This window comes from Colias eurytheme, chromosome 12 (assembly GCF_061535395.1).
Source record: "Colias eurytheme isolate Ceu_HAF_F1 chromosome 12, ilColEury1 Martin Lab GWU primary, whole genome shotgun sequence".
In the NCBI taxonomy this organism is placed as follows: Eukaryota; Metazoa; Arthropoda; class Insecta; order Lepidoptera; family Pieridae; genus Colias; species Colias eurytheme.
Window position 1 is genome coordinate 10,186,608 of NC_142991.1, and position 26,088 is coordinate 10,212,695.

At 30.7% G+C, this 26,088-nt stretch overlaps 2 protein-coding genes across 2 annotated transcripts in view; one reads left to right on the plus strand and one right to left on the minus strand.

Moving 5' to 3' along the window:
• The window catches only part of LOC149904240 (uncharacterized), a 55,874-nt gene extending 33,787 nt beyond the window's left edge, over positions 1-22,087 (minus strand). Inside the window, exon 1 of the mRNA XM_090108079.1 lies at positions 21,893-22,087. Coding sequence (XP_089964205.1) covers positions 21,893-21,916 — 24 coding nt within the window. The 5' untranslated portion in view covers positions 21,917-22,087. The remainder of the gene's footprint in view (positions 1-21,892) is intronic.
• Positions 1-26,088, plus strand: part of Ac76E (adenylate cyclase type 2 Ac76E) — a 188,065-nt gene that overhangs the window by 119,640 nt on the left and 42,337 nt on the right. The window lies entirely within an intron of this gene.

Sequence of the window (26,088 nt, forward strand, 5' to 3'; positions counted from 1 at the left end):
ATCTACATAATATGATATTACATTAAAAATTAAAATTACCAGTAAAAAATATTTAAATTTAATACAATCGGCACATCCATACGTCGCCTTACGCACGTGATGTACACGACAAACATGTCAGCATGCCTTCCGGATGAATAGCAGTCTTTGTTTGCCACTGTTTACGGAAGTCTAATAATGGCTTGTCTATTCGTGAATGGGTGATCTTCCGAACGGGTTAAAAAAGAAAAAGAAAAAAACGAAACATTCGTGAAGGCGAGTTCCAAATTCAAAATCGGCGGGAAATTTTAGGGTTAAATATTTGATTCGATGTCCCCGAATTTCATTATTTTGTGCTGTTTAATCGATAGCTGGTAGTGGATTTTCTTAACAAACTGCTTTTCTTTTCCAACAAAAATGCGTAGTTTTTGTGAAAATCGAAAATGAAAATTATTTTTTTTAAGGTTATTTTTGTACTAAAAACGACACTTTTATACCATTGTCGTATTAAAACTTCTAGTAATCTCGCACACAGGCAATATTTTTAAATATAATGCCGTATTATTAATTTATTTATAACAATTTCTTAAATTATATTACCTGGAAAATGTAAGTTTGTATTTACCACGTATTTACGACATGCCATTATAGATAATAAATGTTATATGACGCGTTCACAATTGTAGATAATAAATATAATTCGAAAGTGATTTTTAAAATGAATTTGTCAAAAATAATTTTAAGGACAGCGCTAGTCGTCCGCTAAACGGATGAATAAAATAAATTAGTTGTCCGATTACCGGATGAATAAAATAATAATTCTTTAGAGAACTGCCGCACGTATTATAGGTTTTTTGTGGGGGGAGGAGAGGGGGGAGGAGGGCACACGTAGGTATTTGATTTTTTTTGCGCGTCGACGGAGCCCCGCTTCGCGGGGCTCCTATTTCTGTGTAGTTTTTTTTTTAAGAAACCTAACCTAACCTAACCTAACGGCTAACCTAACCTAAACTTGATTTTTTTTTGCGTGTCGACGGAGCCCCGCTTCGCGGGGCTCCTGTTTCTGTGTAGTTTTTTTTTTAAGAAACCTAACCTAACCTAACCTAACGGCTAACCTAACCTAAACTTGATTTTTTTTGCGCGTCGACGGAGCCCCGCTTCGCGGGGCTCCTATTTCTGTGTAGTTTTTTTTTTAAGAAACCTAACCTAACCTAACCTAAACCTAACCTAACGAATTGAGGGCGAATATCTCGGCCATTTTTGATTTTAGAGAAAAGTTGTTCCTATAAAACATGCTTATATTAGCGTAATCTTTACGATAAAACAATAATAAATAGGTGTTATAATGACACCAACTCCATCAAAAATTTTCTAAGTCCTGAGCCCCCTTTGCTTTAGTCCAACCCAACTAGCTTTAGTGTTAAAAGGTTATCTAGTAATCCGAATAATCGGACGATTAAATTATTTTATTCATCCGGTAATCGGACGACTAATTTATTTTATTCATCCGTTTAGCGGACGACTAGACACTTCGTAATTTTAATTTAGATAGCATTTGATAATAACAAAAATTTTACGATACATAAATAAAATACAAACAGGTTGTTTAAACCTACGTAGTTTTTTTTTTGTTTGAGTGGGAATCGCCCTAAAGTCGCTTCTGGCACTCGCCGGCCGCTACCGCGGCACGCTCGCTTCGCTCGCTCGGCTCGTGCGGCAGTTCAACAGTTAACCTAACACGCTCGTCGCTTCGCTCCTCGCTACCTATTTGAATACTAAAAGTAAAAGTTTATCGATTTTTAAAACTGAAGCAAGTGAGCTATAAAAAAAACATAAAAAATTAAAATGTATCATTTATACTCTATGATAAGCTAGTATATTTGTATTGCTAATCTGTGATCTGCGTCATATTAACTAATCTGTGTTATCTGTGGCTTGTTGTGAATACAAAATATGGAACGATTTTTGGCTATACTAAATTGTTAAAATACTATTTTGACAAAATAAATTGTAATATGTAAATAAAGTAATAGGTACGTAAATATATTTAAAAATAATGCGTGTGAGTGTAATAATTAGACATTTTGATACTATAATGGCTTAAGATTTTACTTTAAGTTGCGTTTTTAGTACAAAAATAACCTTAAAAAGTATCATTTTCAATTTCGATTTTCACAAAAACTACGCATTTTTGATGGAAAAGAAAAGCAGTTTGTTAAGAAAATCCACTACCAGCTATCGATTAAACAGCACAAAATAATGAAATTCGGGGACATCGAATGTAATATGCAGCCAATTTTAGAAAAAGAAATTAGAATGAATATGCCATGAAGTAATAATATTGGATGTGGTATGTGTTTGTTATATTTCATGAGAAGTCATTATTATGGATATGGTAAATATATTGACGTATTTAATAGTTACCTACTGGTTAATGAACGAACAAAGCAATTAATTTTATTTACTTCTCATTCTCTGACTGTTCATTAAAACGATATTTATATGTTAATTGCTAACCAGCTAGTTCGATTATATAGCTTTATTAAGCTAGATATTTCGCATTCTTGAATATGGATGATTATTATACGTGTTTATTTATTTTAATTTAATTATTATAAACTACGGGTAACTCGATACCTCATCCAATTTTATATTAGTAGATGTTTGACATAAAAAGATAGAACATAATCCTTAAGATCAATGACCCTTATCAATGACGATATAAAATTATGTCAATATAATTTTAACGCTGTATCGTTGTATAAGAGCTGATAACGCTATAAATATTTTGAAAAGCAATATAAACATTGTATTGTGAGTAGCTGATGTATGTAAAATGTAAATAAAGCAATTTGTTACAAGAATTAATTTATAAAAATATTCGTATCGATTTGTTTGTATGTTAAATTTTATTTGAATAAAAATAAACGATAGTGACTTTTCAACGCGATAGTACTAAATGCCACAATGCAGCGTGGGCGAGTGGAGGCAATCACCATAGTGTAGAGGTGGTGTAGAGAGCCTAAATGTCTATGATCGGCCGTCATTGTAGATGTTTTTTATGATTGCCGTAATGGCGGCAAACATCGACGATCCTTTGTTGGGCCAACGCTACCCATTATGTAGAGGGCCCATTATAGATGTTGTAGTATTGAGGTACAGTCCCGTACACAAGTGATTTTAATTGTTTAAACTTTATCGACGAGTATTTGTCAATAATACATCGCTTTGTGAGAGAACATAATAAAGTAACTTTTCTTATTAGAAAATAGTTGATTACATTAACTTAAAATGTATCAAAATGCATAACAATTTATTCAATTGTTGGTTTATATAATTAGAAGTATCTAAATATATTTATTAAGAATTCGTTTCAAATTGCTAAATAAATTTTCTGTTAAAATACGTACATTTTGACCTTAAATAATCATAGATAACGAATACCTACTTATTTTGATTTTGATAAGAATAAAAGGGTGTTAGTAGAACATGATAACAAACAAAATATTGCTTATTTATTTATTTACATTCGTTAAAATGTTATTCCTAATTGAATATACCTACATTATATTTACGTTCATACTACTTATAAATTCACATGCATTATTTAATTATTTAAAACCTTGTTTTTTCACGAAATTAAATACATATTCATAATTTTCTCCACTAGGCTTCTCTTAAAACATTTTTACAAACAAATCACTAAACCGCTACATTATTCCTTCGTGAATCGTGACATACACTATTTTTGGGTATATCGATTTCATCCGTACAGAGTCGAGACAACCGTCTGTTGAAAATTATTTCAGTTTGTAGTCTATCATTTATATGGGTCAAGGGTTAAACCGCAGGGCAAAGCTATCTGTTAATATACAAATTTGATCTTATATTTAGTTTAATCTATATATAAGATGTTCAAACACAGACATGTCTGAGATAAACGCGCTTGTTCAGAGTGTTTGTTTGGAGGTTATTGAACTTGCTAATTATTTACACGCATTAAAATTACTCATGTACGGTTTTGTTATACTGTGGTGTATTAAATCTTAATATATATATATAAATCTCGTGTCACAATGTTTGTCTTCAATGGACTCCTAAACCACTAAACCGATTATAATAATATTCGCACACCATGTGCAGTTCGATCCAACTTGAGAGATAGGATAGTTTAAACAAGTAGGTACCACGGGCGAAGCCGGGGCGGACCACTACTATATGTAAATCTAAGTATCCTCTAAATATATTATGTTATTATGGAGATACGTATTATTGTATCATTTTTTTTTAAACATATTTTCTTCACTACAATTTTTGTAACTTTCGCTTCCAACTTAGGTTAGTTGGAAGCGAAAGTTACAAAAATACTACTACTTACACACAATTGTATTAAATAAAATAAATAAAAATAAAATCGTTTATTTCGAAACAATACATAAATACAAAACAAATTAGACACGTCACACGACGATCGCCTCAACTAGGAACATACCTGCGCTAGAGACGATCGACGCCTTCCTCTCCAGACTTAGCCAGTATTGTTTAGTTAACTTATATACTAGTAGACTTTAAATCACTACATAGTATAAAACAAAGTCGCTTTCTCTGTCCCTATGTCCCTTTGTATGCTTAAATCTTTAAAACTACGCAATGGATTTTGATGCGGTTTTTTTTAATAGATAGAGTGATTCAAGAGGAAGGTTTTAGTATATAATTTATTAGGTTTTAGACAAAGCGGGCGAAGCCGCGGGCAGTAAGCTAGTAGTAGTACTATATAATTTTAAGTTACTTGATCGATTTGAATTTTTTTTCATCCGATTAATATACTATAGACTTTTACGGGTCTACAGGGGCCACACGACAATGGCCTAATCAATTTTAATCATACGAAAACCTTACACCGTTTTCCCCAGTCGGTTAAACGGGATCGCTGTCTGCATCATTAGACAGTCAGAATATGTTTATTCCTGGAGCTCTGACTCAGCGGATGTGTCATTTGGTGTTTATGTTTCAGGATCCGGGACATCTTTGAAATACTTGGAATATCTTCTGTCTTTGTTTGGAATCTGCGTACCAATAGGTACTGATATTATTATTGAAAGGAAAAATTATATTTTTTTACTGAAAAACTGATTGATTTCAAAGTACGATTAGAAGGGTCTTTTTTCTAAGCTCTCAAAATAGGTAGGTATATTTTGTGTTACAGGTGACCTATCTAGAACGATATAAGAGCATAAAATAATAAGATTCAGCACTATGCCGTCACTTGTAAGCTGTCTGAGTGCAGATGAGAATTCGAAAGTACAGGTAGAGATTTTTTCCCCTTGTCTCCATGATTTTTGTACGGCGTTGCGGAATAATGGATTGAAAGCAGTATTGAAATAGTATGACACTGATGCCGTACAAGACAGCTTACAAGTGACGGCATAGTGCTGAATCTTATTATTTTATGCTCTTATATTGTTCTAGATAGGTCACCTGGTGGTTCAAATGATCCATAACTTTTTCAACATGGGCCTGTAGTCTATACATATAATAAATATTACATATAATATAATGTAATAATTTATATATGATCGTTACTAAACTACTGTGTATGCGTCTATTTTAAGTAAATTTATATTTTATTAATAAGATGTAATAGCCAATAAATAAGTAATTTGTATTCTTTTGTTATGCACAAAATACATTACTATGCATTGATTTTTTACATTCTAAAACTTTATAAAGGCGCCATTAGGAATATAAAGTACATATTATTAAAAGCCTGCTCTTTTAGAAGCGAATGTTAATGCGTCCATTTACATACAATGAATATATCTCAAAAATAAAGGTTTTAAAATAATACCTTCAATCCTATTCCAAATATATATAAGGTTTAAAATTCTTTGTAGCAGATAAAAACGGAAGTCAACATATTCCGCCCATAAACTTAACGAATAAATTTTTTCACGTGTTAAACAATAATAAATAAAATACTTACATAACGACACAGAACAAGGACATACAATTATTATTTCAAAATAATTATGTAGTTATTAATAAAAACAATCCGTGTGATAGATTTTTTTAACGTCTGCACATTTAATTTACATACAAGTTTGGGCTCAATTATTTATCTAGTCTTTGTATCCACTTAGCTATACAAAAAAGTATTTAAATTAAAATTTAAAATTAAATATTTATAAAAATTTGGGAATTAATTTTTAAAGTACCGTCACGTCATGGAGTCAGGCGACGATTTTGGTATCTTTGAATTTTGCCTAAGAAGTTTCACTTCTGACACTTCGGCACACAATTTCTTTTTTTACACGTCACCATACTTAAAACCTCGTTCTTGACCCATTACTATGTCATCAAAGAATATAGTCAATAGTATAGATGTAAATATGGATAAATAAATCAATAATATGAAGACACGAGAAAAGCCACAGTCTAATAGTAACACAGTAACACATAAACAGTGTGGTAACAATGTCGTAACAGACAGGTTCCGAAATCTCCGGCGCGGTCGATTGCGCGCCAGCCAGCGCATAGGGTTTACAAACAAATTGCTTCACGCGTTTAGTATGGAGATTCTGGTAAATAATTCTTTATCTATATTGGAATTATGTGCTGGGATAAGGATTATGATGTTGGTAGACCTTGATTTTAATTTTTTTTCATATACTTACCTAGTTACTTTTAAAAAAGGAGCAATAAAATATTTACTGAACACGAGCCTAACCTAATGCATGCAAAATTTTAAATATATGTAATATCTCTTTGTTTATTCATATTATGTAGGTACTTGACCAGCATTGGAGTACGTTTAATTGACATTAAAAAGTTGTCTAGGGATGTACTCCAGACCAGGAATGCAATCGTATATTAGTTATTTATAATAGAATCGTAATAGAGCAAGTCAATTCAGTTTTTCTGTTTAATCGATCCAAAAATAAAGTCACCATTCACGGGAATTGTTGCACGAAAAAAAAACTGGTTATTACGCTAAAACTTCGATCCGAACAAAAAACCAACTATTAGCGGGAAAATTTTCACAAAAAAAATTAGCATGCTAAAATTTAGAATAAAGCCACCATTCACGAGAATTAAAAAAAAAAGAAACGGGTTATGACGTTTGAATTTCGTACCAAAAATAAAGAAACCATTCACGGGAATTATTGCACAAAAAAAAATAGTTATTAGTTATTACCTACCTACTCTAGAATTTCGAACCAAAAATTCACGGGAATTGTAAAAAAAAAACAAGTTATTAACAGGTTCGTTTATTTGATATGTCGATATAACAGCTGTCGCAGGCTCCCACAGGATGCTGTTAATTGACTTCCACCTGGCTGCACCCAGATGGAGGTTTTTAGGGAGTTATCGCATGAATGGTTCGATTTTGGTCTTTAATATTCGAATATTTTTATTGGATATTATATTGTACTAGCTGTTGCCCGCAGCTTCGCTTGCGTGGAAAGGATAAATTTTCATGGTATAAGTTTTCATCCCCTATTTTACCCCTTTAAGGGATGAATTTTCTAAAATACTTTTTTAGGGGACGCCTACGTTATGACATCTACCTGCATGCCAAATTTCATCCCGATACGTCCAGTGGTTTGGGCTGTGCGTTGATAGATCACTATATCAGTCACCTTTGGGTTTTATATACGTATATATAGATAGAGTGGCAATTTCGTATTTAATATTAGGTGGTAAAAAGCTATATTTCGATAAGCTTTAAGATAAGCTTTGTAAATAAGAGGTAATAGTAATTACTATAATATGTATATTATTACATTTAAAACAGTAAGCAATACTAATACACGTAGTATATTATTATTATCAGTCTGTGCTAATACCTAAATTAAAAAGCATTTTTTTATAAATTAACATATTAAAACTAATCTTGGTTTAAACAACAACCAAAACTAGATATAACATATATCTAGAATGAAAATAAATGACAAATCGACAGAAATAGATCAAAAACCGAATTAATGACATTTTTAACGTCTCAGTTTTACATAATTGGTTTAATGACCACCTGTTGCGATCCCGTTTCTTAATCAGCTTAATAATAATAGCTTCAGTTTATCTACACCACTTAGCATCAATTTATAAAGTAAATGAATGAATTATACATAAAAATTTAAGTCTTAAGTCTTTAAATTTATGAACATAAGAATATAGTTCAAAAAATGTTGAAAGATTATAAGTAAATAACTAGATAAATATTAGTGATCGAATTTTAATTTGCTCCCTGAAACGTAATTATTTGAGTTTTAGAGTACTTAGTGTGACACACATAATAATACATATATCTTTTTTAGCGCTCATCATCACTACATAGTATAAAACAAAGTCGCTTTCTCTGTCCCTATGTCCCTATGTATGCTTAAATCTTTAAAACTACGCAACGGATTTTGATGCGGTTTTTTTAATAGATAGAGTGATTCAAGAGGAAGGTTTTGGTATATAATTTATTATGGTTTAGACAAAGCGGGCGAAGCCGCCGGCGGAAAGCTAGTCTTTACCAAATTAGTGTGTGTCAGTCAGGCATTAAGTCAATTATTCCTACTCAATATATTTGTTATTTAAATAAAATTCGATTACTTTATTATCAATGCATATTTGAATGTCAATTGGTTGTAAAAGTGATTGTATAACTTGTTTATAACTAATGCGAATTCAAAAAATAATAATTTGAAGATTTTTGAGAACAACATCCTATTTTTGATAGAATCGAAATATTATGCAATTTATATTACCTATATTCATACTAGCTGTTGCCCGCAGCTTTGCCTGCGAAGAAAAGATAAATTTTAATGGTACACACTTTCATCCATTATTTTATCCCCTTGGTGCTAGAATTGATCAAAATCCTTAGCGGATATCTACGTCCTATAACGTCTAACTTTATGCCAAATTTCAGACCGATTCGCCAAGAGGTTTGGGCTATGCGTTGAAAGATCACTATATCTCCCTAACACCATTTTTACTAAACAATACAACTTGGACCTCTTCAAAGCCAGGGTGAATAGGCTCCTTCTAGGCAGACGTGCAACCAAGTAGGCCACATCACCGCTTCCCATCAGGTGGGATTGTGGCCAAACCTCTGCCTATTGTTAATAAAAAAAAAAAATATCAGTCAGTCGGTCACCTTTGAGTTATATATATATATTTAGATTTGATTATAAATGAATAATTTATATAGCAAAAGTATTCATGTAATACATAGCTTTATGTTATGGATTAATTTTAATTTACATTGTTCTGTATTTTTATTTTTTAAGGAAAAGTTACTGACGTCAGTTACCAATTTATTAAAACTTTTTTGTAATACATATTTCTGGAATATTCCGTTTTCTCACTCTCATCGTTAAATTCTTATTCTGGCTATACAATTATAATAACACGCATACATAAAAATAATTATAACATTGACCAAGCAAATAATGCGATAAAAACTGTGATATTTTAATTAGATTAAAAATAAATTTTTTAATGCAATTTATTACGCATTTAAAATTTTTATTTTTATTTTCCATATTATTAAACACATTTTTTTGAAACTTAATACTGCATAGAAGGATATAAGCATATAAAATAAAACAAATAATAAAATTAACATAAATTCTTATTATAAGAAAACACCTTTTTTATACGTTTTTTAAAAAATAATTTTATTTACATGTTTGTTATTTACGATAAGACATCGTAGTTAGTAGTGAAAATTAATAAAATAATGCATAGCTATTTAGTGTTTTTTTTTTCGATATTTTGTAATAAAATAAATATTTGAATAGAATAAATATTTCAATAAAAAATAAATAATAGAATAGAATGAATTTAAACAGAAAACCACACAGAAAACTCAATAAATAATATTCTAAATTCGTAGCGCCAATTAAAAAAAATTTAAAAACGTATTCTAATTGCCTGTATTTGCCAGTTTACGTGACATTTTAATATTATCGTGTAATACTTTATTGGACGGATAAGTTTTATCCAAGCATTGAAAAATCGGCCCTACGACAACAATGTGATTTATATTGATGCATATTTTAGACTTGAAAAACATTATTGAAGTGAAACTTCTTTAGGCGTGTTGTGAGTAAAATTTCAAGGTCGCGTAATGGCAATACCGTCACGTCATGGAGCAATGCGAAGATTTTGATATCAATGAATCTTACCAAAGAAGTTTCACTTCTGACACGTGATCTCGGCACACACGTTTTTTTAAAGGTCATCTAGAGCCAATTTATAAGAAGTAGGTGAACATAATATTCGCAATTTGCAGATATTAGATAATTCAGTTGACCTCAGTTATATGGCTCAACCCGCACGATATTGAAAATTGCTCAATCATTAAGAAACATGTTTGTATTATTATAAGCAGAAATATTTATTTGTAATATCGTCTCGTGTTTTCACAATTCCTGGTCCTTACTAAATAAAACATCCAATTTGCATCATCACTTATAACTAAGAAATATTTAAAACTAGCGGTCCGCCCCGGCGTAGCCCGTGGTACATATTGCGCAAAAAAGGTGGCCTATGTTCTTTTTCAGGGTCTAAAGATTATCTGTGCCAAATTTCATCAAAATCGGTCCAGTAGTTTATGCGTGAAAACCATACATACATACAAACCTTTCCTCTTTATAATATTAGTACCTATAGAAAATATCATAAGTTTTTTTCCTCAAAAGTCAAAACCATAAATAGTGACGTATTTACCTCCGTCTTTTATTAATAAGTGTTTCAGAGATCTAAATTATGTTAAAATCCTACTCGTAAACTACTTAAAGTAAAAAATTAACCCAAAAACAACAAAAAAAGTGTGCGTGTACTAGTGTACACACGTAAGAAGTGAAACTTCTTTATGACCTTATTTTTCAAAAAATAATTTACTATATGCAACTTTACAGAAATACGTCGAATCACGCGTGGTAGGTATAAGAAAAAGATGGCGCGTAACGGAAAAATGTCACGCGTAACGAAAAAATGTTACACAAAATTTTTTTCCAACCCCGATAAAGAAGTTTCATTCAAAAACAAACTCAACCTAATCTTTTACTATGAATATGTACCAATCAACTACTACGAAAACTAACATATAATCCAACTAAAGGACATACGATTTATTTAATAAGCAGCTTGTCGTTTAAGAAATATGATATGATTATACTAAATATTATCTTAAGAAATACCGGATAGTAATATCACACCCTGGGAGACTGGGCAGGACAGGAAATAGTTACCGCTACCAAGGATGCGGCAGGACACATCCTATGCGAGATTACTTGAAACCAATGTATTGTAAACCATTATTTAATGAATTATAATAAATCTATGGTGGGAGTGATATAATTAACACCTGTAACTATGTGCCCAGATAGACGTTGTTCTGTTCTGTTGCCCCTTTTTCTTTTCACAAGAAATATCATTTTTTTTTTATTTAGGGAGGCAAGCAGATTGCGTCGCCCATAGACCATAACAGGGGTTATGGTTGTTGCCTACCAGAATAGGATAAGGGGGAGGACGGAATTAAATTGGTGAATTATATACATATATATAAGACAAAATCTTGTTACAGTAATTTTAACTCAAGATCTGCTAAGCAGACTTTAATGATTTGAGTTTTAAAAATGTCATGACCTGGGCCGAGCCGGGGCATAGCATTGCATAGCATTCAAATGATTATACATATTATAAACAGGCGAAAAACACCGCGCGGGTTTGAATCACCGTTATCGATTTTTTTCTATTCTTTAAAAAAATATTATACGCTTTTTTAATTGCTACCTATAGTTGTAGAATGTACGTAAATAATTAGCATCTAGAACATTGAACGTTATAATAATATCGAAGAAAAACCATTTATTGCAATTACGTAAGAGATTTTTTATCCAGTATACATAACATGTTATATTTTTTACACAAACAGAGGTCAAAGTCATTTATTTAATAACATAATTTAAATATTACAATCAATCTTTCTAGCAAATACAAATACAACGGTAGGTTAAGAATAGAGTTTGTTTTTTGTATTTATTAAAAAAAGCGGATTTTTTATAATAATTCATGAGAGGCGTGGTTTATCAATATAAAGTTGTTTTAATTAATTGTTGTAGTACTAAATACAATTGGGTATTTTAAAATATGTTTTTGAAGTGAAACTTTTTTATCGGGGTTACACTAATAAAAGCGGGTCAAATTAAAACAATTACTAGATATTGTAATACTGTGCTATTACTATGACTTATACCTATTTATATACTATTTACTATAACTAATCAGAATTGACGTCAAACAAATAATTAAGCGAAGCTGCAAAACTAAATCTAATCGGAGAGATGTGATTATGGCTCCAAATGACGATACGTATGACGTATGTTAATGTTTTTTCAACAGGAAAACCGTATAACCATATATGGTAATATAATATTTGTTGCGACGTTCGTGTTGATACATTTTCCCCTATGTAAGGGATATTTTGCCTTATTAGCTCAAGCATTGTGTAAAAAATATTAGTAGACAATTTATCTATATGCTTGTTTCAATAAACATTACAAGTTATCTATCCTAATATTATAAAGCTGAAGAGTTTGTTCGTTTGCTTGAATACGCTAATCTCAGGAACCACGAGTCCGATTTGAAAAATGATTTCACTGTTAAATAGTCCATCAATTAGTCATTACTAAAAAAAATAACAACAACACAAAATATGGGGGTTTCTGATGAGTGATGGCGTATCTATGTGTTAATCCAAGTTACCCTCTATATGTGTGCTAAATTTCATTGTAATCGGTTCAGTAGTATTTGCGTGAAAGAGTAACAAACACACACACACACATCCTCACAAACTTTTGCATTTATAATAATTATTATAGTAGGATTGCTACATAATCTTCGTCTGCATTCAAAAACACGTTCTTATGAAACTCAACACGTGATATTAAATTAACTAAGAAACTGCACGTGACTTTTTGCATCGATTTTAAGATTTATTATTATTATAGCTATAACAAAGATGTTGTGATGTTTGTTTCATAAACGTTATGTTTTGTTATTTTATCTTTACCTAGGCATATTCTGTGTATCAAAAACTATCAGTCAAATAAATTTCATTTGGTTATCAAAAGTATGAAGGTGATGAAAAAAATCGATAAAAGTTAATTTAATTAAAAATAGCCATGACCACTTTTCGATAGGCAAGCAATTATAGGCATATTTGTTTATAAAAAATATTTAATAAAAAATACGTCTCATCTGGTTATCAGATCGGTGAAGGACGATCTCCCACGGGCTCTCCTACGATTATAATATAAATTGTTTTTAATTGACTGCAATGAATTATTCCTATTTTTTGTTTTTGTTTTAGTCATTATAATATGAATGGAATTTATAATCTCTTACCACGCCTTTTCGCTGTAAGCTAATATAACTAATTATCAAAGCCAATATAACTAATTATCAAATTACTAAAAATATGAATGAAAAATTTACGTTTAAAATAAATATTTTTAATACGACAACACTTACAAGATGATATGTTTCATATTAATGTGTTTTCTAGTAGTATTATAGTAAATTTAAATATTTTATGAATTAAAGTTTATTATAATATAAGAGCCCACGACGGCCAGACTTTCCTTTCTTTCGGAAAGTTGAAAGTTTCTCTGTATATGTCTCCGATACAGATAAGAACGACTAGCGATTATCAAGTCTGGGTTGTGGTTACTTTGGCAGGAAACAGGTAGTAAAGGTGTATAAAATTGTACCTAACTTTCATTATAGTTTAAAAGCTAAATTTTATATATGTTACTTGGGGACCTATAAAAAGATATTACCTTAAGAGCCAGACAGTTTTCATGGTTCTTACATCTAGCCAGACACATTTAAAAAATAACTAACATATCATCAAATTCACATAACTAGCTAAAAGCGTAACAAATATGAAATAACCCACTAAAACATTAGTTAACTATAATTATTAAAAAAATAAAAGTATAATATATAAGTAATAAAGTTATTACTTATCTTTTACGGGTGCTTATGTTGATGGAATTTCGCGTATCTCGATGACACAATAAAAAAGTCATCGGGATACGTGAAATTCCATCAACATAAGCCCCCGTAAAAGATAAGTAATAAATTTATTACTTATATATTATACTTTTATTTTTTTAATAATTATAGTTAACTAATGTTTTAGTGGGTTATTTCATATTTGTTACGCTTTTAGGTAGTTATGTGAATTTGATGATATGTTAGTTATTTTTTAAATGTGTCTGGCTAGATGTAAGAACCATGAAAACTGTCTGGCTCTTAAGGTAATATCTTTTTATAGGTCCCCAAGTAACATATATAAAATTTAGCTTTTAAACTATAATGAAAGTTAGGTACAATTTTATACACCTTCACTACCTGTTTCCTGCCAAAGTAACCACAACCCAAACTTGATAGTCGCTGGTCGTTCTTATCTGTATCGGAGACATATACAGAGAAACTTTCAACTTTCCGAAAGAAAGGAAAGTCTGGCCGTCGTGGGCTCTTGATCTATTACGTGTCCCAAATATTATTACCGTTAAAATACTATAAATTAATCATAAAAATAAATTTGTTTTTACGCAGGAAATTAAGTATAAAGACTTACGAATGACGTAAATTATCTAGGATAAATCTCGTGTAGCGTCCTAATAAAATATTAATATCTCATAATTTATGTTTGTATGGTTAAAAACAGTTAATAAACTAACGAATGGCCCGCGGCTTTACTCGTTTGCGCTTTATTATAACGCGAGAAAGTATTTGTGAAATTTCCATCTCTTACGTAGGTATTTAATAGTTGTGGCATTAGAGATAGATTTTTATAATAAGACCTTTTTAAATCTATATTATAATATTTCATCAAAATCGGTTAAATTGATTAGACTAGAAAGTGTTAAAAAGTAGCTTTCTTTTTAAAATACTTTAAGTGAGTATGGCCAAATAAAATTATTTATCGTAAGTTACGTTAACATTTGATATTTTATCTTATAGAGTTCAAATGCTTTATGAATATATTTTTTTAAGAATAGAATAAAAACTCTTCTGCCTTACCCGGACGAAGACAGAACACTCGGGCACCAGTAAAAAAATTATAAGATTAACATTTTTATTTTAGTTTTTTGAATTTAAAACATGAAAACGCTTGCATTGACGTCATTCTACTAAATAACACTTGTTATGGTCATCTGATTTGTTTTGCTTTTGTTACTACGAATTTTGATGTTATCAAAATACAAAATTTAAACATTAACATATTATTTATTATAATAATATATTATCAAATGCCAATATACTCGTATAATACGTGTTAAATAAATAATTCTGATTATTTGAATGAACCCACCTGTTGTGTGTCATGTAGAATTTTGGATTATTATTACGACGTTATAAATTAGAAACGGTTCAAATTTTCTATAAGTTTAATAGGATTAGCGCCTTTTAAATGTATTTATTACTCACTGTGCTTCGCGGTTTTACACGCAGTGCTCCACCCCTGTTGGTCTTAGCGTGATGATAAGCCTATAATAGCCTTCCAGGGTTGTAATGCTTGAAAATATCTCGAAAAATGCTTATCCATTTGAGTCACTTTTTTACTGAGATAGATTAGGTTTTGTCGAGTAATATGCATAAACAATAGTTCATCTATTAGAGTCCGACTCGTGACTGCTTTGAAAATTCGCCACCCGTTTCGCTTTTTTAATAAGCAATTGAAATAAGGCACGAAGTAAAAATTAGCCTTTTTATAATATTTGTGGAACACAATTGTTAGTCTGATAAAGTTCGTGCGTCATAGCGTTATCTTTCATGGGATTTCTCTGTTAAGTTAAAATGTGTATGGTGCTATTATATGACCTGATTATTTATATTGTGAATTATGACAATTCTTTACTATTAAACGAGCAGAAGTTCATGGAATATCATTCATGAACCCTGGGTACCGTTAAAAATGTAATTTACCCGTTTTTAAATAAAAAATATTATCAAACTTTCGTCTTATTTCCTGTTACATCCGGCTAAATAAAAAAAGACCGGAAGTTGCGTAATTTTTTGATTTCACTCAAAAACCCACTCAACACACATTTTGAAAAAATAGAGAGTGCAAAAACGTCATAGAAAGCGTATTTCAAAACAGAATCATTAAGGTTATTTAATCGATTTAGCATAATAATGTAAAAAATATAGATTACAATGCAAATGTAATACAAATAGATAATAATAATTACCATATAAAGCGTATTTCGAAATAATTGCTACATTTAGTAATGTATATTTAATTTGCTGTAAATCCTTGCTCGGAGAACATGGGTCATGGACCATTGTTGCTGTAAGATCATTGTGATTTTTGTACTTCTTTTTAATTATAAATTAATAAAAAATAATGTCCGTTTATACGTATTTAACAGCATATAGGTTTAAGAGTAAATATGGAGTCTAAAAATTACTTTTTACACAACTTTGTTTATCTGTCTTTTAGTATGTCTCATCTCAGGAACGGCTGACTTTATTTTAGGTAAAGCTAGGAAATAAGTAATTTGGCAAAATATGAAGTCGACGTAGAGTCTCTTTGGCAGTAAAAACGATATTTTTCAGCCTTCAAACTAGTAGCATGTCTTTAAGACTGATAAGTTTAAAATTTTAACCGACATCAACAAAAACAACGGATGTTTTGTAACCATTTCTACAAAAACTATATCTACAAGAAAATATTATGTTTAATTAAATATATATACATACTAGCTTTCCGCCCGCGGCTTCGCCCGCGTTTTCAGAGAAAAACCCGTTCCCGTAGGATTTCCGGGATAAAACCTATCCTATGTCCTCTCTCGGATATCAAAATATATCTATACCAAATTTCATGCAAATTGGTTCAGTAGTTCAGGCGTGATTGAGTAACAGACAGACAGACAGAGTTACTTTCGCATTCATAATATTAGTATCATAGTATGGATATATAATGTTTTTTTTCTTTTTTAATTAAATACCACGATTATATAACAGTGTTTATAAATTGCAATTATAAGAAAGACATGCGAGTTTTAATTAAAACGCAATTTATATAAACTGAAGGAAATGTGAGTATATTTCAACACCAAAATGCAGTGATGGTTCACTTTTTCGCGAATGGGTTCGATCGATCGACTATAAAAATATTATGTAATTATTTATGTCCGGGTTTTCTTCTATTAAAGGTATATTATGATTTTAAAAAATATAATTAAGTATTTGTAAAAACCAACTCTCGACATGACGTCAAAATAGTAACATAGAACCGGTGTTTACTGGGGAAGTCTGACTTAAAAGTAGAACATCTATAAACATGCTTTTAGCTTCATCTGTATGTTTGTAAGTTTGTACTTCTTTTGACTCGATTTTGACCCACTTTAAAGGGATTTAGTTCAATTTTATTTGTTTGTTTGAACGCGCTAATCTCGGGAACTACGGGTCCGATTTGAAAAATGTTTTCGGTGTTAGATAGCCCATTTATCGAGGAAGGATATAGGCTATCATCTCGCTAAGACAAACAGGAGCGGAGCACTGCCGATAAAACCGCTGAGCACAGCTAGGGCAGGTGACGAGATAATAATTTTATGAGTTGTTAATTTTAAAGCGTTTTTTTTAACTATATTTATACTGAAATAATACAAATAGCATCGCTCGGACGTGTAATTCAACCTCATTATAACGTCTCTCAGTAAAATTTATATAAAAACTCTGTCAAAATTCAAAACAAATATAACCACTTCACAGCACAGATCATACCTTGAAATTATTTGGAATGCCACTACTGCAGTCACGAATGCATGAATAAATAATTTATTTTAAGGCTAACCAAATATATACATAGGTATATAAAAAGAAGTTATTATAAATAAATCAATGCCTTATTTCATACTTTTCAGCTAGAGAAAGTTGGTGGCCTTTAATAAGTACCTAGTATAAGACCAAGTTGCTTCCCGCTTTCCGTCTCTATGTATGCTTAGATCTTTAAAACTATGTAACAGATTTTGATACGGTTTGTTTAAATAGATAGAGTGGTTCTCTAGGAAGGTTTATGTGTATTGTCAAGAAAATTTATAGATTTCTGGATTTGTTTTTTTATAAAAGTATTTAATATTTAATATTTTTTCAAGTTTTGAAACTAGACTTCAAAATTAAAATACAATTTATGAAACTTGTCAAACATACAGACAATCTGACATTAATATAATCGACTATAAATTATACGTAAGTGCACGAACGTTAAGGTTATCTTGTGTAATGAACTCATTTATAAATTGTTTACTTATTTCGTAATAATTAGTTCTTCGTAAGTACAGTGTGAGAAATAACTTTTAATTTTTTAGGGCCGATTTTTCAATCATTGGTTAAAATTTATCCGTCCAATAATGTATTACACGAACATTTTCAAATGTCACCTGTAAACTGTCAAATACGGACAATTAGAATACATTTTTGAAATGGTAGTTATTCGATGCATAAGTTTTAACCAAGGATTGATTAAACAATAAATTACTAACTACAAGTTATTTTTTTAACTGTTTATTGAATTTGTTACTCTGTGTACAGAGTCTATAACTTAGGAATCAAACCTATAGCTTTTCGGGAAATCTATATATATAAAAATGAAACCCGTTTTCCTTGGTCACGGCATCACGCGAACGGGTGGACCGATTTCGATAATTATTTTTTTATTATAATCCTTGAATTACGAGGATGGTTCTTATGGAGAGAAAACGTACCACGAGCGAAGCCTGGGCGGACCGCTAGTATAATATAATTTAAGCCATTGCAGCATTTTAAGAGTTTTTTGGTACAAACATAAACATATTTAGGTAGGTACTTTATCTCTATAGGCTCTACCGGAATTTGATCCCTGAATGAAATTATAAGTGTTGCTATTAAATGCCTAACTGAAAGAATTTGATAGATCAAATCTATTTGCTTGTTTGTTTGTTTGAACGCGCTAATCTCGGGAACTACTGGTCCGATTTGAAAAATTCTTTCGGTGGTAGATAGCCCATTTATCGAGGACGGCTACAGGCTATACTTATATCATCATGCAAAGACCAACAGGAGCTGAAAACTGCGGGTAAAACCGCGGAGTACAGCTAGTACAAGATTCAACATGTACCTTTATCAATAAAGAACACACTTTTGTAACATTGTAGTCTTTTAGATTAGACTATTTATTTTTACTGTTTAAAAAAGCTTTGTGTGTTTGTTATTTACTTTACACATTTAAATAAACAAATATACATAGTTTGTAGATAGGTCATTAAAAAAGCAATAATATTGGTTATATTGGGTAGATACCTATGTATATTATGTAATATGTTAGTAGATTATATTTTGAAAATGAAATCTGAACGAACATTATTATTGCGAAAGAAAGTTTTTTTTTCCCATCCTGATTTTATGATATAATTTGTGACTTTTCCCATGAAAATTACCTTTGAAAAACGGGGAAAAGCTAATGCTAAAATAATATATTTATTTACTACCTAACGTAGCACTATAAAAATAAAAAACATCCATTAATTAAAAAAATAAATCGATTTGGCTGCAGATAATTTTATAGAATAACATCTTATTTGCCTTATTAGTTCCATACATATTATAATACATATATATACTTTATTCAACTGCAATCACGACGTACATTTTACCTTTGACACTAAGGCTTAGCATCAACAACCATGACCTTTAAAAAGGTCATGCATATGCATCAGGAATGTTGCATTGGTTGACAAGAAAGTCAAACTTCAATGATAGGTAGTTTAGTATTAACTAATTTTTAAATGAATTGTATATTTTGTAGGTACTCAAATAATATTATTTACTTGTATTTTTAATTGTAAAAATACACGCTAAATTATATAAATTAAACTAGCTGCTCCGCGCGGTTTCACCCCCGTGGCTCCACTCCTGTTAGTCGCAGCGTGATGATAATATAACCTTCCTCGATAAATGGACTATCTAACACTGAAATAATTTTTCAAATCGGACCAGTAGTTCCCAAGATTAGCGCGTTCAAACAAACAAACAAACTCTTCAGCTTTATAATATTAGTATAGATTAGAAACAAAACAAAAATATACTTATACACAATATTACCTTTATTGTATCTTATACTGAATGTTATGCAAAACTATGTTATGAGCAAATAAATGTTATTAAAATTAATAGGTTTGTACGTAATTTAATGCTACGTATTAATTTTAGTAATGACGGAGACGTAAACCTCATTTTCGGAATTAAATCTCATCATATTATTAAAAATATACAGATTAAAATATTAAATGAACATATTATTACATAATTATTTACTTAAAATATATTTAAATATTACTGCCATATAACTGTAAAATCCAATTGATAATATAGCTAAGGAAATAAAGTTTATAGCAACTGCAATTGTTTGTATTGAAGTCATATAAATGTCTTTATCTTTTAAGTCTCTCGTATTTGCTCCAATTATCTATATTTGTATAATATAAGCTATTTGCAAATATGTTTTATTGATACTTGTAAGAATTTTAAACCTATGATTAAGAAGTTAGTTGCATACAATGATCTTTTGTAATAAATTTAGTACACAATGTAATTTTAATATTATAAAATTTTATTATTTTTAAGATATCTGTCTCAGGTATTTTATTTCAACTAAATAAGCCACTAATCTAATTATTTTAAAACAGCATCTGAAATAATAACAAAATTGATGGTTACAATTCAATAGTTCCGTTACTCCCACGTTTGATCGAATGATTCAAGTTTATGAGATATATTTGAGTTCAAAGAAATTTTGATTCACGTAATAATGCACTCGTCATCACGTAGCTGTAGGAGGAATTCCGAGAACATAAAACAGTCATAATATAAATGACTATAACTGTAAATGTATGTTCTGTAAATGTATGTACTCAAAATTTCTCTACATGTAGATGTAGAGAAATTTTGAGTTGAAGTAATATTTTGATGAGGTAACGGTTATAGAGTTCATTTATTTATTCATTTTGTATACAATTGGCGGCCTTATGGCTATGAGCCATTTCTTCCAAGCAACCGATGGGCAAAGCATAAATATACAATTATTGCATCGATAGTGTGAACCAAAGTATCCTTAGTAATAAATATTATTATAGTTGCTTAAAGTAGATTTTAATTTGATAGTAAGGAAATAAAAAAAATAAAAAAAATAATAAAACTTTTTATTAGCAGATAGGCAATATTAAAATTAACAATTTAAGTACTTACAATCTACTTAATCAAACAAACTAAATGCTAAAAGGATTGCCGCTCAGCATTTTACAATGAAAAGCACAGGCCTTCATTGTAGAGCTGATTTTCAGCGACTAAAAACGATTAAATTTGATTTGATGACTAAACCATTATTAAACGCATAGCTATTTAGAACAAGAAAAGTTAATAGAAAATGAATTTGCAGCGAACGTGATGATAATTTAATATTAGTTGACTAAGCCGATTTGTTACCGAGGATAAGTTTCATACCTTGTTTGGTTTTGTAGGTTAAAAAGACTATTAAATTGTAGGTATCATAAACGTATATCTAGGTTGTTATTAATATTACAGATGATAATCGATGTGTCTTCGTCATTGTGGAAAATTATTCTCTTTTATACGTTTTAACTCCACCTAAATATACTTACAATTTGAGATAAAAATTCTTAATGTCCTCTGTAGCCTTGGTTGCATAATTTCGGGGATATTATTTCTTCCATTTAGCAATCGTAAGTTTAAGGTTGTATAACAACAAGGTGAACATGTATATTTAATTAAGTTAATGGTTGTTACGTCCGATACATTTTCTACATTTAAAAAATATTAAAAAATAAATAATAAATAAACTCACCAATCCTTGTATTCTCGGAAACATTTTAACACTTCACAAAGTTCACAAAACAGATCACTTGGTAATCACAAGCACTCACACTGGCATAATAAAAATCGAAATGTTTGGAGTACCGCAAGGTATGCACGGGGCCGCTAGTATATATAACATACGTGCGTGATGGACAACGCGTCGAACGTTTCTGCCAACTCTACGAGCGCATGGAACGCCGGCGCATAGTGATTCATGTTCATACGTAGAGGGGAACGGTGCGTTATCGTAAACTCGATTTCTGAATCGCGTGATCGAGAAACACTTTTTAGATAATTATGTTGAAGATAAACATTGTTTGTAAACAAACTTATTTGCTTGGTACCAATTTTCATGATTTACATATAAAATAGTAAAGTTCTAATAATAATACAAAGAATAAATAAATTAAAACTTATCGAAATGGTCTTCAAATGAAGTCTTGATATATAAATGCCCTTATCTCTGAGTTGTATGACATGAACAAGGCTGACCTTATTACAAAAGTAGCGTCCATTCAATACATTTTTAGTTTTTACGTAGTAAACATAATCACTACATTTCTATCTAGTATAAAACAAAGTGGTTTTCTCTATCCCTATGTCCCTATATCCCTATGTATGCTTAAATCTTTATATGTAACTAGTAACTACGCAACAGATTTTAATGCGATATTTTTAATAGATAGAGTGATTCTTGAGGAAAGTTTTAGTATATAATTTAGTAGGTTTGAGACAAAGCCAGTGAAGCCGCGGGCGGAAAGAGTATTATGTCTAAAGTATAAACATATTTGAAACAGTATATAAATAAGATTTTAACCTTTTCCGGTCAAACGCGTATCTTAAAAAGCAATAACAAATTGAATGTGTTTTTTTACGATTAAAATTATCACAATATTGGACGCTCTATCTTACAAACTTTTAAGGAGAGTCGTTAGTTCAAATGCACTAAAGATACGTAAATAATAAGAACATTTATTATCCAAATCGGTAAAGTATACCAGAATTATCGATAAAAATAAAAATTACAATATAAAAAAGTTTAAATGAATGGAAAATTTTCCTGTTAGGTACGTTACAGCAGTTACGCAGGTAAGAGATTAGAATTACACTTTATGATAATCATTTTTCGAGTATTCAAATAACTGTTATTTAAGCCAATAAGCCATCCATCGCTTGTTTACCCTTTACCGTGGTTGCCTGGAAGAGATCACTACTAAGTGATAGGGCCGCCAAATAAGTTGTACTCTGTCTTTTTCTGTAATTAGTTCTAAGGTTTCCTGTCTGTACAACTATATTGAATTATTAAATAAATAAATAAATTAAATAAACTACGGAAATCGTCATATTTATAAGTTCAATTGAAAAAAACCTTGCAAATTATAGATAACCTCAAACCTGACATAAGAACAAAAGGTTGATTAGCAAATTAAAAAGCAATGCTAAGGTGAATAAACGATTAATATTTTCTTCCCGCAATGTTTTCCTTTGTCAGCGAGATATAAATAATTATTCCTTGCAAAATGATTATAATAATTGCAATTTGATGTTGTAAATTACAGATGTAGATAACGTATTCTTTAGAATTGAAATATTAACATACTTACAAGTTATTTTTAATCTATCTGAGAATTACCTATTATTGACCGTAGGTACTCGGGACTTTAAAATCAATCCATTTGTATACTTAAACCTATTTAAAATAATATATTCTATTTATATGGCAATACTATTTCTTTAAAGTCAACAATAGAAAGACAATTCGTCATTATTTATTCACGTGATGCACAACTTCTAAAGTTTTTCTGGCGTGTTTTTAAAAGTAGAGTCATTTACTGTATCACTATCGGTTTACAAAATATAACAATAAAATATGTCATCTGCTCATAAATATAAGGATAATAAAAAAGCATGCAATAAATTTTCCTCAGAAGTGCATGGAAAAATACACACACATTGCAATAAACATACAAGTTGCATGGTCAACCTTGCCATATCAAGCATAGCCACAAATATTGATCCTGTTAAACGAAACAAGAACTGTGACAAAGGATTTACGTTTAATTTAATGTTCTTTCATTATACGGATCTGTTTATGACTTTATGCTTTGTAATTATCAATAAGGCGGGATCACACAGAGCGAGCAGCCTCGCGGGCCAAGACGCGCAGAAAACGCGTGTACGACATTTACTTGGAATGTTACTAAAATAAATGGCTCAAACGAGCATTTTGCTTAATTTGGATTTGATTATATGACCATCCGTCAGCATACGAGGCTGCTCGCTCTGTGTGGACCTGCCTATATACGGGCGTCGGGGAAATCCTATCTCATTAAAGATTCATATTACCTTTGTTTTTTCTATTTGAACATAATAGTTATTAATCACTTGTTTAAAGTCGACTGTTGTATAATGGCGTTCATAAATTATTTGCCTCATTGATTTCTACTTTATTTTGTTATGTAAACAAACGCTACAATACTTATTATAATACTAGTGGTCCGCCCCGGCTTCGCCCGTGGTACCTACATATTTAAACTATCCTATCTCTCAAGTTGGATCGAACTGCACATGGTGTGCGAATTTTATTATAATCGGTTAAGTGGTTTAGGAGTCCATTGAGGAAAAACATTGTGACACGAGATTTATATATATTAAGATATACAATATATTAAGATGAGGAGATAATTAACATGTATAATATTATACTTATAGAGAAGTAGATGCGCCATGTGATAATATCTAGTCTCCTTATACTCAGGCATTGATACGTTCAAAAGGCTTCTTTTATTTGCTTTGAATCATGTCATAAGGTTACCGATCTATAGGAAAATATCTATAGAGACGCAATTTCATCATAACGTAGAGCTTGTTACATAGTTGTCCCTAATATATCAAAAGAGTGTATGTAATAACTAAATGATTCTGTATTTACTTACGACGATATTTTTTGTCTGATTCGAAGAAAACAGTATCATAAATAAAGTAAAAGTAGCAACCTTGTAGTGTTATCAATTCTATAAAAAGTACCCTTTAATTATCTTTCACATTAATATTGACCGCCTCCTTGGTACAGTGGTTGACGCGTGAGCGTAGAACCGAGGGGTCCTGGGTCCGATTCCCGGTGGAGACGAAAAAAAGAATGTTTCGGTCTGGCAGGACACAGAAGGCTGGTCACCTACTTGTCCCTAAAGAAAGTCGATCAATGAAACAGATGTATAATGCATCTGCCCCTTACCCCACTAGGGGACACGGGACTTCACTTCTAGACATTATTAATATTAGTAAGGATTTTCTATAAATATTTACTTATGTGATATCCTATTGCATTTTGAATGTTTTCTAAAAACATCTTAATAAATTAACTTCAAATTACTGCATAAAAACCCGAGATGTTTTATAGTATAAATGTTATTTGTGTGGAGTTCAATGGATTCTTTATTATATTTGGCTTTTTGAACATAAAATGACTCTAGAATAGGCTAGGATGAAACTAATATGAGTCTGTATGCAAATCATTAGTTATTTACTGGCGAAACGAATTCTCCGAGATAGAAGAACATGTTAAAAGTTGAATTTGAATAATAAAATTGCATTTACTTTCTCTTGTACGCATTATTTTATGAATATGTTAGTTTATTAGTTTCCTACTAATATTATAAATGCGAAAGTTTGAGAGGATGGATGTGTGTGTACGTATGGGTGAGTATGTTTGTTACTCTTTCACGCAAATACTACCGAAACGATGATAATTAAATTTAGCACACACATAGAGAGTAACTTGGATTAACACATAGGATAAGTTTTATCCCAGCAATCCCACGAGAACGGGAACTATTTGGGTTTTTCTTTGAAAACGCGGACGAAGCCGCGGGCGGAAAGCTAGTAGGTAGGTACCATATAATTTCTGTACGTAACGAATTTTTTTAAATGTTACTCAAAGAATTTCCATGAATATCTCCTTTAATTGATGTGTTTTTGTAAATTTAAAGGTTATTAAGGCAACCTTTACTTGGTATTAATGATTTGGCCAAGACCTATAAGGAATAAAAGCATATAAGAGCTTTTGTTATTGATCGTGAGCTAGGACATGACAATTAATAAATTAAAGAAATTATTATTTGTTATTTTTTGCGTGTAATCCATCAGTCCCCGGAATCACAGACACAATGGATAATCTATTGTGTC